Source organism: Trichogramma pretiosum, unplaced genomic scaffold (assembly GCF_000599845.2).
Source record: "Trichogramma pretiosum strain Unisexual culture from Peru unplaced genomic scaffold, Tpre_2.0 scaffold189, whole genome shotgun sequence".
Taxonomy (NCBI): Eukaryota; Metazoa; Arthropoda; class Insecta; order Hymenoptera; family Trichogrammatidae; genus Trichogramma; species Trichogramma pretiosum.
In genome coordinates, this window is record NW_019640857.1 from 1 (window position 1) to 17,882 (window position 17,882).

The window sequence follows — 17,882 nt, forward strand, 5'->3', positions numbered from 1 at the left end:
CTTGACCATCTCACAATTAAAACAATCGGCCTTTTTCAAGGCCACCACATACTTCATACGTAGATCAAACTCACAAAACTTGAAAATTAAATGATAAATACTTATAAATTATTAGCGCTGTATTCACTCGTTCGGGTTTGCATAGATTACATATACGAACAATGTTCTAATGATTGTAATCAGAGTAAATGACGCTAAGCTTGGAGTAAATGTACGAATGCCAAACGGTAATTTAATAAAAGCATTGTCTAATACTCACCTGCGTAAAAAAACTTTTTAAAGAAATATTCGTGAATTAGGATTTAGTTGTGCTTTGCAATTAAAATTATGGAAGGATTTCCCAAAATTGTGTTCGATCTCGACTTGGTTTCAATATTGCACAAAATGTATGATCATTCCCTTATAAAAATTTCCAATAGGATCCCGCAAAATTCCTATTGGAATCCTATAGGACTCCTGTAGGAATTTCGCGAGATCCTATAGGAAATTTTTATAAGGGTTTATTTTAATTTTTACCTTTATGCGCCCGAAATATGAATTTATTGAGATTATTTCAGTAGTGGACGCTGTACGACTTACCGTTTGTATCTACACAATCGCGAAAAGTTAAATAATTGATAATCCTGCAGTTCAGGCTACGCCTGTGTAGGTACAAATGGTAAGTCGTACAGCGTCCACAACTGAAATAATCTCAATAAATTTGTATGATTATTTGTTTTATATACAAATAAAGAAAATTGGTAGAAATCCTTGCCGCTTTTGTAGTATTGTTGCAAAATATGCGACGGTAAGAATGTTTCTCGTATTCTTGATAAAATACATGAGTATAAATCTCATGAGATTTTAATATTTGTGTTAGCTTCACAATATTCGTATGAATGAAAATTTGAAAATTGCCATTCCTGGTAATGTTTACGTTAAATTTTCAACTTTTTCTTATCTTGAAAACAATTTTTTTTATGAGTTTTATAAAAGTATCAAAATTAAACTCATCCTATTTTTAATTTTCCAATTCTGATTACCGAAAGGACCATCAAGCTTTTGATAAAAATCATCACTAGGTAATCCTCAGAAATGTATTTTTGAAAAAATGTGAGTGAACTGCGTCGTTATCCGAGCCTACTACACTCGAAAGAAAAATTCGACTCAATTTTTAGTATTTTAACTATTCTTTTATAAAATCCTATAATTCCGAATCCCTATCGTAAATCGCTACCAAATTATGAAAAAACATAGTTTTTGAATAGTAAATTAGTAAAAATAGTAAAATAGTAAAATCGAGTGCAATTTTAATTTTGAATGTGCGTACCTTTTAAAAAAAGTTATGTACAATATAAACATGGGCTTTGTTCATTATCACGTCAATTATTGATTTTGAATGCATTTTAAGCGAATTCCGCGTAGCACATCAATATCTTTACTTTAAATGGCATAATTCATATTGCTTTAGTTCTTAATTTTTAGGAAAAGATACCAATAATATTAAATCAAAAATGTCTGCAAATGACTGGAACAGTGAACAGTTCGAGTTATAAAATTCTGAAAATAAACCGAGAGAAACTTGTAACAGGCAGTCAGTAGTTCTCAAAGAACTACAATCTTCAAATCGTAGCTAATGCATCAATAAAATACAACTAAAAATTGACAATCGTTGCAAAGGTACTTTTTGCATCAAAAGTTAAAAAGAATAGTTTAAGACAATAGATAAATGTTATCTTGCAATATGCTAATTGTTTGCATATATGTATCTGTAAGTAGCCTTATGTTAGGAAAAAGTCAGACAATTCCAATCGTGATAAAATTAAAAAATAGTGTAGAATCATACATTTGAGAAGTAAACAATTATTTATTTTTTAAACAGTCAGAAGAATAACAAAGTTATGTACATTTTTACAAACAACCGCATGGATCATAACAATCAACCTTAAATAGGATTGAATGAAAATATACCATCTCTCGTACAATATTCAACAATAACATCTTAGCAGTAACCAACGATGTAAAATTTGCCTGCTTACTTTTTTTAAGTATAAAAAATATTCAATTATTTCTAGAGGCACTGGCTTTGACCGTCTGTTCTTTTAACCATTCTCGTTTTGATGCCTTATCATTTAGTTTTTGTTTAAAAGCTTGAAACAAAACTTCAATGCATGGGTAAATAATTGGCAATAATTTGAGTTGTGACAAACTCACATGCATGAAATCGAAAGCGACACCAATGCGACTAAAATCAACATTAGATTGATCTTTGTCCGGAAGCATTGGTAATTTACTGTAACGCTGTGAAAAATGTGTTAGTAACGTGAATTTAGCTTCAGCTCTAATACCAATGTTAATTGCTTGAGAGATAGTTGAATGCCGTTTTATCACGGCTTGGTGCTCCAAACCATCTTCCATAGTTGCTTCGTGAATTAGTAAATCGCTGTGTTTAGCCAATTCAACAAATCTATTACATGGAATTGTATCACCACTGAAATAAATAATGAAAGTTAAAAAATCAAGTTTAATATTTGAAAGAAAAATATTTTTTATGTTAAAATTATAAAAATTACTATTTAGAAAACTTTAACTTTACCTGTAAGCTATTTTTTGGCCATTTTTCAAAGTTATTGTAACACCATAAGCAAAAGGACAGTGTGTTACAAAACAGGTACTAATATTTTCAATTCCTAGGGCATTATACATATCCTTTGATGTAATGGGAGACAAAATTGTTTTATTTTGTAAAATATCTCTGTTAGAAACTAATCTTATTAGATTAGTAATAGATTCAAAACGATTATGATAAAAGTTTAAATATGAAGCTATTTGTTGAGGTGCTAGTACAAATAAATGCTCATTTGTAAATCTTTCTCTGTGTTTTAAGATTCCAATTAGTCCTAAATGATGATCAGCATGCAAATGAGAGATGTAAATGGCCTGAAATTTTTTTCATTCATTACAATTTGTATTTGTTTAAACATTATATTTTAATTAATATTACCTTTATAGATTTAAATATACGTTCAGAACCTTTGACTCCAAAAAATCGAATTATTTGTCCTGATGTTCCCTCTCCACAATCTAAAATAATACTGCGATCTTCGTCTAGTTGCAATAACATTCCACTTGTATTCCTTATTTTGTTTGGTACTGAAGAGCCAGTTCCTAACATCAATAGCTTTGGATATTCGCTATTATCTAAAAATTTTGTTGCAGCGTTAACTTCTGTTTGAGCTTCGGCAAGAGCATCTAGAAAACCATCAGTGTCGAATGCCCGTTTCACATATTTTTTAGGATTCAGCCAAACATGAGTTGGTTCAAAGCCTGTGAGTGGTCGTAAGTGTATAGAATTGAGAGTTTTCACATTTCTTATTATAAGATCATCTGGAACCTGCTTAAAATGAAAAACAATGTAGTCATTTCTATTTATTGAAAATTTATTATATTTACCTTTAAATTATTTTCATCGTCTTCTATTTTAGTGTTGTTGGCAATACTTTCTTTTTTATTTAGATTATCAGAATTTTGTTGAGAAAATGACTGTTGATTTTCAAAAAATGGAAATATAGTAGGATGAACTAAATGAAGCTGATGTTGCATTTTGTGCATACCTTCACTAGCACAATCTTGATTACTTTCATTAACTATTATATGTTCAGTATCCAAACCAAATTTACGCATCCATTCTTGATATTTTGGATTGTATAATATATTATCAGGTGTGAAATGAATAATATGATTGACTCTATCTTCTTGTTTTGGATTATTGTTTTGTTGATATTTTATAAAAGAAGGATTCTGAACAAAAATGTCAAGATAATCTTCATTTGGACATTCAGCGACTGTAAAAAAGTATTTTATAATATCTTAAAATTTATATTAATTATAATTATAATTGAACTTATTTAATTCACAACTTACCAATGAAAGTAGAGCCAGGATGATCAGATGAAAAAACATCTTTACTTTTAACAATGATATTATTTGGTAGAATAACATCTTCACCGTTTCTGAGTTTTGATATATCTGGACCTGGTTTAATGCCTGCATCTACACATTTTTCTAAGTTTAGCATTCCAGGCTTTGGATGTATTTTACAGATATAAGTCATGATACTATCTATTCTTTTTTTATCAGTCATTATTAATCTAGGAGGAGTTGCTGTAAGATGATTTGGAGTACGATTTTTTATACTGGTTTTGTTATAGTCATAATAATTAATATCTGTATGTACACTGTTATCTACATAATAAGAATTATTTTCATTGTGAATTTCACTAACTACTTTTGGATTTTTCATTTCAACATATGTGACAGCCATAACATGATCTCTAAATATATGATCAGTGTCAGCAGGAACAACTTTCATTTCATCCAAAGTTACAAAATTTTTGGTTGCTTCAATAATGTCAATCAAACCCTTAGGGCCATGTAGTTGAATTGTTGAGACTCCTGTATTTTGAATAGTAAGAGTGACTCCAGGTAAACCACCAAAGTTTTTCCATGAAGGTCTGGTTATAAATATATGATTTATCTGAGTCAATCTATTTATATGTTCATTGAATAATCGTTGCGTACCTTCTCCACAATTGAAAAGGTAATGCGTATTATCCGTGACAAGTAAAACTGCTTTATTCTCTGCATGACTTCCATTACCAATTATCTAAGAAAATACATAATAGTATCATAACATTAAGTAAATCACAATTCTATCAATTTTCAAAATTATACTTACTTTGAGGTATATTTTTGATGGTATAGATCTAGGAGTTTGTGCTTTCATACGTGTTCGCTGTTTTTGCAATTCTAACAAATAAACACGTTGATCTTTTGGGGTAATGAATGGTCGAAATTTGTTTTTGCTATAACTTCGAATAATCGCATAATTTTTAACCCAAGTTGAATAAACTTTGGCAGTTAATCTAAGTTTACTGAAGACCATGTTTATTATTTATCAATTAGAAACAGGATTGACAAACTCAAATTTTGTATGACTATATCACATATGATGCCGTGAAATATTTAATATAGACAATTTCTTTACTGTTTTTTGAATTATTTCATTTTTTCTGCCTCAACAATAAGAGAGAGCAATGTGCACGAAAATGATACGCACTAGTGTCGTTTGATCGTAGCAGACGACTATTTGAATTTTCTTCCTTACCCACTTTACGCGGCATCTTATTAACCATTTAAAGTACAAGTAGTCTGACCCGGAATATTTGATATAAATTCAGATTTATTTCTTTTTGACCTCGGTATAAGTTTCTTCTTGAGATTATAAAAACAAAAAAAACTAATTATTTTGAGTATTTCCTAACTTAACAAAATTGTATCAAAAATGAATATCATTAAAGGCTGACTGTGTTTCCAAAAATTTTAAATGAATTCTTCGCAGTTAAAAAAAAAATAGTTTTATAAGTAATTAATTAATAATGAAAGGAATGAAATATGTTTTATCAAAGTCAAAAATAGTTTCCAATTTCTCTCTGTTGTATATACTTTCACTCGAATATAATATGATAAATAATGAGTTTCAAACGAATAAACATTTAATATACGTCGTCATTTATTAATTTAATTTTTTTGTTACTCTGTGAAATACACTTTCTTATACTTAAAATTCAACTTAAAGTTTTGTTTACAAAAAAGTCACAATTTTGAAATGAAAAGATAATCGACTGAATGATTTAAAATTTACCACATGATTTCTTTTGCACAGTTATAAAAAATGTTATTTGTACATATGATCTCCTATTAACCAGAAAAATGTGATGGATTTAAGCTAATTTCTTGTTTATATTATAGTACTGCCAAAAACTAGATAGAACTTCTGATTAATATCTGTATTAAAATGAAAAGGAAAATTGAAGAATCCGTATTAAAATATATTCGTAGTAACTGTTCATGTTCTTAAAATTCATATATTTGTACACGTAAATTTAAACTTTTTCAATTTTATTTTCGGGTAGCTTTTTAGGAAGAATCCCAAAAAATCAAGGGATTTCAATTAAGATTAAAAAACACATTTGTGTATTATTATTCATACTTATTATCATGACAAACAGATGCAAAAATTCAGTTTTAGGGTATAATGTGTGACTGATTCTTAAAATTGGATGCATGACAACAAAGATATTTTCGACTGTTTTTAAATAATACAGGCCTAAGCCGCAAAAACAGAAAGCCTCAGAGTACGTGTTTATTGGCCTCGGCTTCGCCTCGGTCGCTTATTACACGTACTCTGAAACTTTTCTGTTTTTCGCGGCCTAGGGCAGTAATATACTATTTTAAATGTCCAATAATATATGTAAAAGTTAGAAATAACTGATATCTAACTATTCCGCATATTTCAGTAGCGTCATTTCACGATTTTCAACTGCGTTCAGGGCAGGACCTCAAAAACAAGCTTTTCGGGACAATCGCCCATATATTGTAAAAAAGTACTAGTAAAAGGAACACATGCTATTCTATCTTGAGAATTTCTCTGAAATGATCGAAGTCGTGGCGATTAAGCAGCTCAACGGCTCCGACTGAATCTTGTCTCGCTTTGTAACGAACACGAACGAAGCCTTTGCAAGCATTCGTGGTCTTTTCTTTGGCTAAATAAAGTTTCTGGATCGTGCCAAATTGTTTCATCAATTCTTCCAGATCGGCGTCTGTGGAACTGTCCAATAGATTTGATATTCTAATCGCTACAGTGTCGATCTTTGCGCTGCATCTACAGCAGAGTTGACACTTTTTTTACCGCCATCACGCATGTTGGGAGGTACGTATCTATTTCCACTTTGTTTGCCAGTTTCGCTTGATTCACTGGCTTTTAATCATCCATCACTTTGTTCGTCTTTAATTTATTTTTCAACTTTTCAATATGGGATAAAAGTATTAGAATTGTGCAAAGAATGTGCCTGAATTTTTTCGTGTAAAACGTGTTAAAATTCCATACGTGTAAAAATTTTCAATAAAATTAATGTATTTGTTCAGTTGGAGGTACTTGAGAGTAAGTTTACGTGAATAACGCTATGAATAATCAAGAAATCGGTAAAATAAGTCTGTGGTGGAAAGGCATAACGACTTAAGTCCATTTCTCGTATTTTCGAGAAAAACGCGTTTTAAATTGATTGTGCCAGCCTAACTATACGCGGATGAGTTGAGGTCTGAACCTATGATGTTTTAAGCTACTATGAGGTAGCTTTTGAACTATGTACTTATGAAATTGAACGGCGCATCATAGCGATGATAGGGAGCAAAAAATATGGACTTAAGTCGTTTTGCCTTTCCACGGTTTGCACTTAAGTCCACTTCTGGCGGTCACACTTTTTTCAATATCGATAATTTCGCGCAGTTTGTTCGCACAACCTCATTTAATGATTTTACATTGATAAGATAGCTCATTTAACGTTATACTGCCGTCAGATCTCAAATCTTGCAACGAAAAAAGGCCAAACTAAAAATCGAGAAAATTGCCCCTCGCGTATCAAATGTAACAATCATATAGTGTAATTCACAACATTCTAAGAGTGTGGAGCTATGTTTAACATTCTAATATCATTTTCTTTCATTTTCAAGTAAAATTAGACTCTCTATAGCATTTTGAAACTCGCAAGGGTGGACTTGAGTCGTTTTGCCTTTCCCCAGTCTTCGCGAAATGGACTTAAGTCGTTATGCACGATGCTGCAACTAACGCTAGACGCTATATTCGTCTATTCTGACCCTTGTACATTAAAATAGACACTAAATATAGACGTTTTCATCATAAAATCGATTTTCAAAAAAATGGACTTAAGTCGTTATGCCTTTCCACCACAGAAGTTCATCAATGAATTACTTGTGTAATTTTACATCTAACACTATTACGTATCGATATAAATGCAAAACTTCACACAATAATAAAAAGTAAGCAAATAGTATATTACGGTCGTAGGCCGCGAAAAACAGAATAGTTTCAGGGTACGTGTAATTAGCGACCGAGGCCAATAAACACGAATTGAAATTTGAACGAGGATAACTTGTTTAAAATGACATTTAAACCACTGTAATTGAAAAATTATCCTATAACTCTCAATATGATTGAGATGGCTCATTTGCTGAAGTCGGTTGGATACAATTTAAGTTTACACGCAAGACGATCAGGATGATGAAATATTGGATGAAAATTCGAGGAAATGATACCGATCATCTCATCGGCGCAGATATTATAGAGTTTCCGTCAAGTAAGTCATTTTATTTTGCTAATATAATAGCTATAATTTATTGCTGAATAATTTTTTTAAATGATTTATTTTTATCCGGGAAGAGTATAACGGATTAAAAGTTAAGACCAAAATATTATATGGGAAACATATCTTGCAAAAACGATTTATTCATTGTAGTTATGGATTTTATATTACACAAGAACCTGAAGATTATATGGACCAAAAATGTGAGGAATTAGAATTAGCTGGAGTATTAGGGAATGTAAACCCGGATAATTACCACCTGTTTGAGGCAAAGGATGTAATTGATGATTTGATAGCTCAAATTGCCCGCACCACAAAGATTATGTTAACCGAAGACGTCTCGCTGTATGAAATTTATCAAATGAGCCACAGCAAAGGTTATTCGATAATAAAAGGTATTAAAAATTGGCGTTTGCCTGCAATGGACGATACTTTGTGTAAGCACGTGAACATCATCACAAAAAGGCACTTGGCAAACATATTAATAAGGCCGCACTTGGAATGGTTGGTAGCCGATCTTTTTATGACGGATCATTGTAAATTACACCTTCCATATACTGTTTGTCACCGTGTGGCGGAATACATGAGCGACGAAGATCTATTCCGTTTATGCGAGCAGACAAACGAAAATCAATTACGACCAATTACGATGCGTCGCAGAAAAAGGTGCAGAAGCAAAGAATCGGTGGCGTCTGTGGGCCTCGAACCACCGACTCGTCGATCGCGCAGATTACAGGGACTTCCAGCAAGTGAAAACCACAGTTGAAAAAGATTCAATGTCCAAATTTTTGCTTTGCCTTTCCAAATTTTAGGATTATCGATTGTGGGTCTTCCAGTTAACCAGCACCATCCATTCTACTGTTTTCGTCTTCGTTGTTAATGAAATATATTGTTATATTTATATTTTATATTTTGATATTGTTCTTAAACTAAAACTTAAAATACAGACGAAATAGTATCAGTAGCATAGCGTTTCTGCGCGAAGCGACGATGACGACAAATCGCACAAATAGAACATTTTTCGCATGACCAAATTCAAGGCACACATATCAACTTGACACTTGTTTTGATACTATTCAATGTGTAAGGGTTTCATGCATACAATAATCAAAATTAATAAGAAGGTTGTGTGAGGTTTTGGTGAAAGTGTTGGTGTCAAAAGAAAGATATAAAAATTTCAATATGAATCAAGAAATTTCAATTTCAAAATTATTAACGCATAAAGTTGTTTTGATGTAGCATTCTCTTGGTGTTTTTGTTTCAGTCCTGAAGAGACTCTAGGATTTTATATTCATGTAATCGTCTTAGTTCTCGTGCTCGCATGTACATATTGTATATTAAGTGTAACTGTAATCATAATTATCATAACGAAGCATTAGAATCAGTTAATATGGGTCTTGATTTATTATGTCTTGATTATATTTGAGATGTAATTCTGTGGTGGAAAGGGCTAACGAGATAACTCCATTTTTTCGAAATCGAGTTCATGACATAAATTACCTATATGTTATGTCTACTTTAAGGTACAAGTGTACCAAAAGCTGAAAATAGCACCTATCGTTAAATATAACACCGTGCCTAACGAGATAAGCCCATTTCGCTGCAGACGATTCCCGGCCAAACGAGATAAGTCCACTTCCGCAATCCCCATACTGCAATACTGAATCTACTTTGATTTACTCTACTGGAGTGGATGGTCGAATATCATCTACTTTAAAAGAAATTTGATTTTTACTATTGTGTTAATCAAATGCACCTAAATAAACATTTCAACTACCGCGTGTGATTTGCTCCGACGCAACAGCAGTATACATAGGCATAAATGTAGATGAACTCATAATACAGCGCTCTCAAGTCCCGATGATATAAACAACACTAGCCGACGGTATATCATATAATTATTTAAGGTTAATAGTAATAAAATAAATTTTCAAAAAATGTATAAATAATTTCAGTCATACCTTTGTACTTTTTTTATTTTATATATGAGCCATTTCACGTCAACTGTCCCAGTGCCGCACAGCGCGGCATTATATAGTCGAATCGCTACATTTGTAACTCGCTATAAAAAGTATTTAGGTATGCACCTAAAAGAAAAAAGTAACCCAATATTTCGATGGTAAATTGCCTCAGCTTTTCGAAGGTCAGGTCAGATTTCCCGAAAATTTCCGTTTTTTATGGAATAATCGCTGGAAAAACTTTAAAGCTGATTATCTCGAAAACTTCATTTTTAAGATTTTTCTAAGTAGTCTAGATTGAAAGATACAGACAGGAAATTTTCCATCGATATGGACATTTTTTATAGAGGCATTTTTGATTTTAGTGAGATATCTCAAGAGAAATAAGAGAAACGTAATTTTTTTTCGCGGTTTTTGCATGTCCGGCCAGCGCAGCAAGCGCTAAAACCACGTTTTTTCTTATTTCTCTCGCGATATCTCACTAATATCAAAAAACGCCTCTCTGGAAAATGTACATACCAATGGAAAATTTCCTGGCCTTTCGATCCAGACTATTTAAAAAGATTAAGTTTTTGAGATAATCGACTCTAAAGTTTTTCCAGCGATTTTCCCGAGTAAAGCGGACAATTTTGGGAAATCTGACACGACCTTCGGAAAGCTGAGGCGATTACCCATCGAAATGTTGGGTTACTTTTTTCTTCTAGGTGCATACTTAAATACCTTTTACAGCGAGTTACAAATTTAGCGATTCGACTAAATAATGCCGAGCTGTGCGACACTGGGAGAGTGGACGTGAAATGACACATCTGAAATTTTTATAAAGTTATACATGAGAAATATTTTACAAAGTAGAATTGTAGGATATATTTTTTATCATGAGATGCCGGCAAAACATCGATTTCGAAAACCAGTTCCCGCAGAAGTGGACTTGTCTGCAAAGCGGGGAAAGGACTAACGAGATAAGTTCATATTTTCTGATACGCAATCACACTTTCAATTTAATAGATATATGGGTCAAAAGATCACTCATAGGTACAGATCTTTAGTCGTCCGCGTTTAGCTAGGCTCTCGTGCGCAACTTAAAACGTGTTTTTCTCGAAAACACGAAAAATGGAGTTATCTTGTTAGCCATTTCAACCATAGAATTGTATCAAGCATTATAATTTATTAATGTGATACATAAATCATTGATAAATAAACCTGACATTTATGTACGATATGTGTTTAGATCTTTTAATTTCTTCTTAAATTTTAAATCTACGTAGAATTGAAATAATATCAGTAAATAAATTTTATACAAATTAAAAAGATTACAATCCAAGGTACATATTTCTATAAGTCGGTATATGGGTGATAGTCACAAGAAGCTTGTTTTTTCTCTGCGTTTTTGGATTGAACCTTACTCCAACATTTAGCCCATGTATAATAGTTAATTTCATTTTTATCAACTAAAAACTGCCAATTCGAATATTGAGTGATTCTAAAAAGTACCCAGTAATATTTTAATCAACCACTTTATTACGTAATAACTATGTTGATAAATATCGAAAAAAAAGATTCTAAAATTTGATTGCACAAGCGTTATTCAAAATAATGTAGCTCTAAAACTTGACAGGAATCAATACCCAAATTCATGTTTGAAGGAGTTTCGCCTATTTATTAAAATTATATAAAATTTTTGTGGAGTCATCATCACATTTAACTATCGGCGGTACAAGAAAATTTAACATTCGAAAGAAAATGAAACGATTTTTCAGTCAGCACACATTGTTCCGACAAATTTTTTCTTTTGCTATAGCTCACGAAATTTAAAAGTCTTCTTTGTCGAGGACTAAGCTCGCCTACGCTTTTTTTCCTCGCCGTAGATCGTATTCGAACGACAGTCTTCATTGATATAAAAGACCGATGCAGTAAAAGAGCCGAAGGAGCCAGGCTCGTTTAGAGAGAGAGTGTGTGTGTAGGCAAATGCGCTATATGTATATGAGTGTGTCAACTTGATACATATATACAGGTTGGGCAGATGCAGACGCTCTGTTGAATGGATCTGCAGCGGGAGGACTGCGAAACGCCCACGTCATTTGAGAGCAGAGCCTCGTGAATGGACTCGGCTACGGATGGCAACTGCTGGTCCTGAGCCAGTGCAGAGCTACTACGCGTATTGATCGGAGCGTCGCGGCGAGGGCGCGCGTGCTCCATCGACCCGCACGCGTCGGACGAGCTTTTCTCCCGCTGCCTCAACCTTTATTGTGTACGATGATACGACGACGCCAGCTGGGTTTGCGCGCGCGCCTCGACTTTCGTATATACATACATTTTCATTCATAAATTTGCCGTACTTAGGGGGCTTGTCGTGCTGAGCATCTCGCGGTATACGCCAGTAACTAGCTCAACGGACCGGTTCATTCATGCACGACGTACGCTCAATTTTCGTCCCAATGATTTCCATGAAAATTGCCTTCTTTCATATTTTATTCATTCATATAAGTTGCTATTAAGCAGCGGCATCGTTACATCGTCAATTTAAACAATTATTATAGTAGTGCAATTGAACGTCTCTAATTTTCAACTCTTTAATCTACAAACTGTTCTAAGTCATAAAAATATTACCTTCTAAAAAAAGTCTTTAACTCATACAGAAACCTTCTCTATTTAAAAAATTAAGGTGATTGTTTCCGTTTTTCTTGAAAAAAATTTGTGTACATTGACCTCTTTAATTCATAATTTTATACGTTTACAATTGAATATAAACTAAAACAATGAAGGGAATAGTAGATTAGTTCCGCCCAATCCAAAAACGAATGCAAATAAAAAATAGGAAAAATTTGAAAAACTGATATATTTCAAATCCAATTCTTTTGAAACATCCGTGATTTAAAAATTTCCTACTTTATAAACCTCATTTTCACACGGATTCGTGAAATTTGAATTAGGAACGTTCGACTGTACCTGCATAATAGGTTTGAGGATCATAAATTCAGAATGACTCAAAGAGCATCATATTTCATCGTTGAATTTTGAAACTATCTCATTATATGGTAAATCTTAGATCAAGTCAAAATTAAAATATGATTGCAAGCTCATATGACCCTATATAACAATTTTTCGAGTTGTGATTACCTATATCAAGCGAGACAGGATTTCAAAAAATTGCTCGAAGAAGCAACGTGGTAAGAGCACCAGACCCTGTCACTAAGTACAAAAGCTCATTTCTGAGCGAATTAGTTATTCCGTTCACGACAATTGTCTGTCTTTATATATTAGGTAGAGTATGCTCCATTTTTGAAGCTACTGCTCTTAGCTCGTAGTTTTTTCCAGTGCACGTCTAATCGTAATATGTTCTTATGCTAATAAATTTTTAAATGAACTACCATAGCCAAATATCTCAGTAAATAATAGGATAATGTTTCTATAAATAAACACTATGCATAAATGTAAACAAAGAAATTAAAAATCGAACTATTTTTCAAAATAGAATATACAAATTTCCTCGCTCTAGGTAGTATAGTAAAGTTTGCAAGCTTTTAAAATATCTCAAAATTATTCAACAAAATTATCATTTATTATTATTAACTTTTATAAAATTTACATTCAAAGCAACCGCGACGCAATTAACAATTTACACGACGTTTTGTACAATTTAAAAATTATAAATCAAGAAAAACATCGATATTATAAGTTGTATTTACAATTTTATATCAAACCGCACAGAATAGTTATATTTCATCAACTCTTTATAAACAACTTATTCAATATGTGACAAAAGTATTACACGTAAAAATAAAAATAATTTTATTAACATTTGAGTTCTTACGTTTAGGGATGGAATTATCGTCTTGTACTTATTTTTAACTGAAAAATTTTTCAGTTGTTCATGTTGAGAATGTAAAAATAGTTTGTTTGCCCTTATGATAGTTTTTGAAAAGATAATTTTATTTCTCTGTAATATTGTTCATCTTTAAATTATCAGTAATTATGTGAAATAAATTTTTGTAATATCAGAATTTTGAAACGAATGAATTTAAAATGTCGTGATAAATTACAACAAAAACTATTGTTTTTTTATTTTGAGTATCTCTGTTTAATTTTTTTCTTTTTTTTTTTTTTTTTAAATCTTTTATTTTTGGTCTTTCCACAAAATGCACCAAAATGAAAAATAATTAATAATCAGATCAGGTTCACACAACTCTTTAAACAGGGTGGGTAATTAGTACATTACGTGAACTTCGACACGTAAGTTGCACCTCTGAGTTCATAAAAGTGCCAAAGCTTGTGGTGAGCATGATCATTTTGAAACCTTATTTCAAAAACTCCCACGAAATATTTTTCTGAACTACTTCGATGTTCGTAAGAACACTGCAAGAGAGGTAACCATACAACCGTAAAGAAAAAGTTTAATCGAAGTCTCAGAAAGAAGGTAAAAATGTTCAAAGTCGATATGCTTGATTACTAAAAAATGCCATGCCGTAAAGTGCACATTTATTATTTTCATACAATGAAAGTATTTTTTTATTGTATGGTACTTTAGTTTTATTATTATTATTTCTTTTTACAAATACTGTGATTTGAGTACTACAGCTTCGTAAATAATATTGAATATTAATGTTTATTTCCCAATCCTGAAATCAATAAAAAAAATATTTACAAAGAACTACGTCAGTCCAAGATTTCTTTTGTATTCTTTGCAATTAATACTTTTTAATAGTTATTCACCACAATTAAAAGTGTAAAGTATCGGATGTTACTCGAAATTAATTGTCAGGTATTTTCTAAACTGCTGTATCACAACTACTGAATTTTTATTATGATAAAATTAGTAAAATTCTGGTAGCTCTTAGTTATTTCTACTCACAGTTACATGATTATACGCAAACTTGAAACGCTCACTTTGCTCGTAAAAAAAATATTCGAATAAATCTAGTGAGTAAAAATTAATTTCATGGTAGACTATTAGAGTCAAGTATAAATTTTCGTACGAGTAATTTATATAAATGGCTGATGATTGTTTTAATTTTGATATTTTCATGAATGTTCCAAAATTTTATTAGAATTTTTAGGACCAAACTGAAAGTCCCGAAGTTGGAATTGTTCCTAAATTGATGGTTATTGCTAATATTTAATTCAGCCCCGAGTGAATTTAGGATAAAAGTGTTAGTGAGCATTTTTACTGGAAATTGTTGAATTTTTTAGAAAAAAAAACACGAATTTTCTCACAGTGTCAACTAACAACTTCCACTAAGCCCACTAAATTTTTATATTGGGCCTTCAAATTTAACGACCACGAGAAATCTAAGAGTATCAAAAGATGTGGAAAAAAGATCGAAAAAGAGGCAGGATAGTGAAAAGTAGTAAAAAATAGCCATTATAGGGTCAATACGATTGACACAGTTTGATCGAAAGCACAAAGTTTCAGAAAATGCAACAACAAAAAATTGTTCTTAAACTCTACAGCTATTCATCAGTCTGTACAGCTATCTCAGTGAATAGCGAAAAACTTTCATCGAACGTTTTAAGTAAGTGAGAACTAAATCTTATCGAAAAGTCAAATAAAAAAATAATTTAAATTCAAGTTCGCCTGCGCACTTAATTACTCAATCTTCGCTGTAATGAAGCCACGTAAGAGTCGAAGCGCGTATACTTGAATCAATAAACGGACTTGACAAATACGGCATTCCTGACGAACGTCGACTCGTGATTTCTCCACAAGTTCGTGCATTCGTTGTTTACGCAAGAACCGTAAGGGATTGACGTCCTACTCTTTCGCTCGCTCGCTCGCTCTCTCTCTCTCTCTCAGCGTGCAGTGTTTGTGTTACCAAACCTTTGTAAACCACATGCATATATGCGTGGCCAACTTTGACAGCAACTTCGATATACGCCACTCAGACAGACTCGTGCACACAAATAGAAACGCATATTGCATCGCGTTTGTCTAGTGCGTACAGAGGCGTGTACCCCCCGGACTACACGAGGGCCGAGTGCGCGCCCTATGCACGTGAAATTCCGCAGTCTCTCTCGAAAAGACAGAGGCGTGCGCTGTATATTGATAAACTCGACCGCAACGCGTGAGCGTGGAAAAAGCTCAGCGATGCTCATTTTTGCTCGAATGAGTCCTAATGCCAGCGAACTAAATTTTCAGTTTTATCCTTACGCAATTGGCTTTCACGGAGATATTGTTTCTGGCGAAAATCGATATAATCGAAAAGAACGATAAATCTCGCCTCAACCTTTAAATCATTAAATTCGAAAGTTAAAGCTGTGCATATTTCAATGGAATAAAATACTGTTGCCGTGACTTTTTTTCATTGGTTGTTTTGTTTTGAATTTCCTCTCTTTCTTTTACCGAAGCAATATTCTACTGAAAATTCCTCCTACATTCCGACCGCAAAAAAAAGAAAGCTATAAGAGAAATAAAGCTCATTTTTTATCTCGCATATATGTGGATACGAAGCAGCATGACTTTAAAATTGCATTAATCTCTCTTGTTACTTTCATGTGAACTCGACTTGCAGCGAACAAGTTTAAAAAAGGAAGCTGCTTTAAGTAGCAATAAAATCATTATTTGTGAGCAAAATTTGTACTAATTCATGAGTTTATTTCCCGAATAATTCTTACGATAATCGTGATTTGTTTCAAGAAAAAAAGTACAAACGTGAAATAACGCACTTATACGTAACTAGATTTTTTCGAGCGTGAGTTGCCAATGATCAATTGCAAAAACTTTGAGTTATGCGTATTATATTTCACAGCAGTTTCAGCAACATGCAAGTTATTTATTTCCACGTTACAAGGTTTCAAGGGAGTGCGCTGTGTTTCGCTATAGAAAACAACACGACGTACATGCATTCAATCACACGTGAATATAAATCACGTATAAATTGAATTACAGGTGATACTCAAATCACAGTGAAAATACGACTTGAAATTCATAAATTTAAAGATGATCTGGACGAGATCTTGAATCCGATCAATCGTAAATTAGTAGAGTGACGCAGTGCATGACAAATTTTTTCTTAAACATTAAATATATCAATCCCAAAAGAGAAAAAAGCGATATAAGAGTGTTCAATTTGAAGGAAACGATAAACCAACCAGAAATTCGAATCATTTCTGAAATCTATTTAAAAAAGAATGACTTATTTTTCGGGTTTCGATTAATTTGTCTTAATTGTCAAAAGTACATTTGCACTTGCGGTATTGAGAAGATGTAGAGATAATCGATCCCTCAAATGGTTCACCTGCCGAGTAATTAAACGTTTAGAATTGTTATCTGTATAATATAAAACTATCAAAATTTCGCAGAGTTGCTCACCACAGTGTATTCTAAAAAAAAATATAAACTTGAGCGTACGCGAAACATTGCTCCAATTCGATTAGCTTTAAATGAGAAAACTCAAAAACTCGAATAATACCTAATAGTATGTTTGTAAGCTCTTTCTGTTTTTCCTGAAGCGTCAACGAGAGTACAGCATGAAACCGGCAATTAAGCTGCACGGCGTGCTTGTAGCTTTAAAGCACAGCAAGCTTATTACGTTGTTAATAACATATTTTCGGCTGATTAAACGCGCGGCTTAATTGAATTATAATTGCACACTTTAATTATAATGAAATTTCTCATGTAATTCCAAAATTAAAAATGTGCTCGAGCTAGAGTGTACCGGAGTAAAAATGCAACAGATAATAATCGCACAAATGTATTATACGTAAGGATTATATCTGCAAGTCGCTG

The 17,882-nt window shown here is 32.5% G+C and overlaps 1 protein-coding gene across 3 annotated transcripts; it reads right to left on the reverse strand.

Annotated features, from left to right (window-relative positions):
- Positions 1-1,862: 1,862 nt before the first annotated feature.
- Positions 1,863-5,083, reverse strand: LOC106659250 (ribonuclease Z, mitochondrial-like). 3 transcript variants are annotated; one of them, XM_014381682.2, is made up of 6 exons: positions 4,718-5,083; positions 3,904-4,645; positions 3,433-3,824; positions 2,984-3,373; positions 2,576-2,919; positions 1,863-2,470 (listed from the first exon to the last, which is right to left on the reverse strand). In XM_014381682.2, exons 1-6 carry the CDS (start codon positions 4,922-4,924, stop codon positions 2,041-2,043), a joined length of 2,505 nt encoding a protein of 834 aa, XP_014237168.1. In that variant the 5' UTR covers positions 4,925-5,083; the 3' UTR covers positions 1,863-2,040. The 3 variants fall into 3 exon arrangements, with proteins under 3 accessions (XP_014237168.1, XP_014237167.1, XP_014237169.1); XM_014381681.2 differs by having other exon boundaries at positions 2,984-3,376; XM_014381683.2 differs by lacking the exon at positions 4,718-5,083 and having other exon boundaries at positions 2,984-3,376; positions 3,904-4,493; positions 4,561-4,645.
- Positions 5,084-17,882: the final 12,799 nt, after the last annotated feature.

Excerpts from the sequence above, each read along its gene's own strand:
- LOC106659250 (XM_014381681.2), bottom strand. The coding sequence starts at position 4,924 with ATGGTCTTCAGTAAACTTAGATTAACTGCCAAAGTTTATTCAACTTGG. Across the intron at positions 4,646-4,717 it reads CATCAAAAATATACCTCAAA|ATAATTGGTAATGGAAGTCA; the intron begins GTAAGTATAATT and ends GTATTTTCTTAG. Across the intron at positions 2,471-2,575 it reads GGCCAAAAAATAGCTTACAG|TGGTGATACAATTCCATGTA; the intron begins GTAAAGTTAAAG and ends TATTTATTTCAG.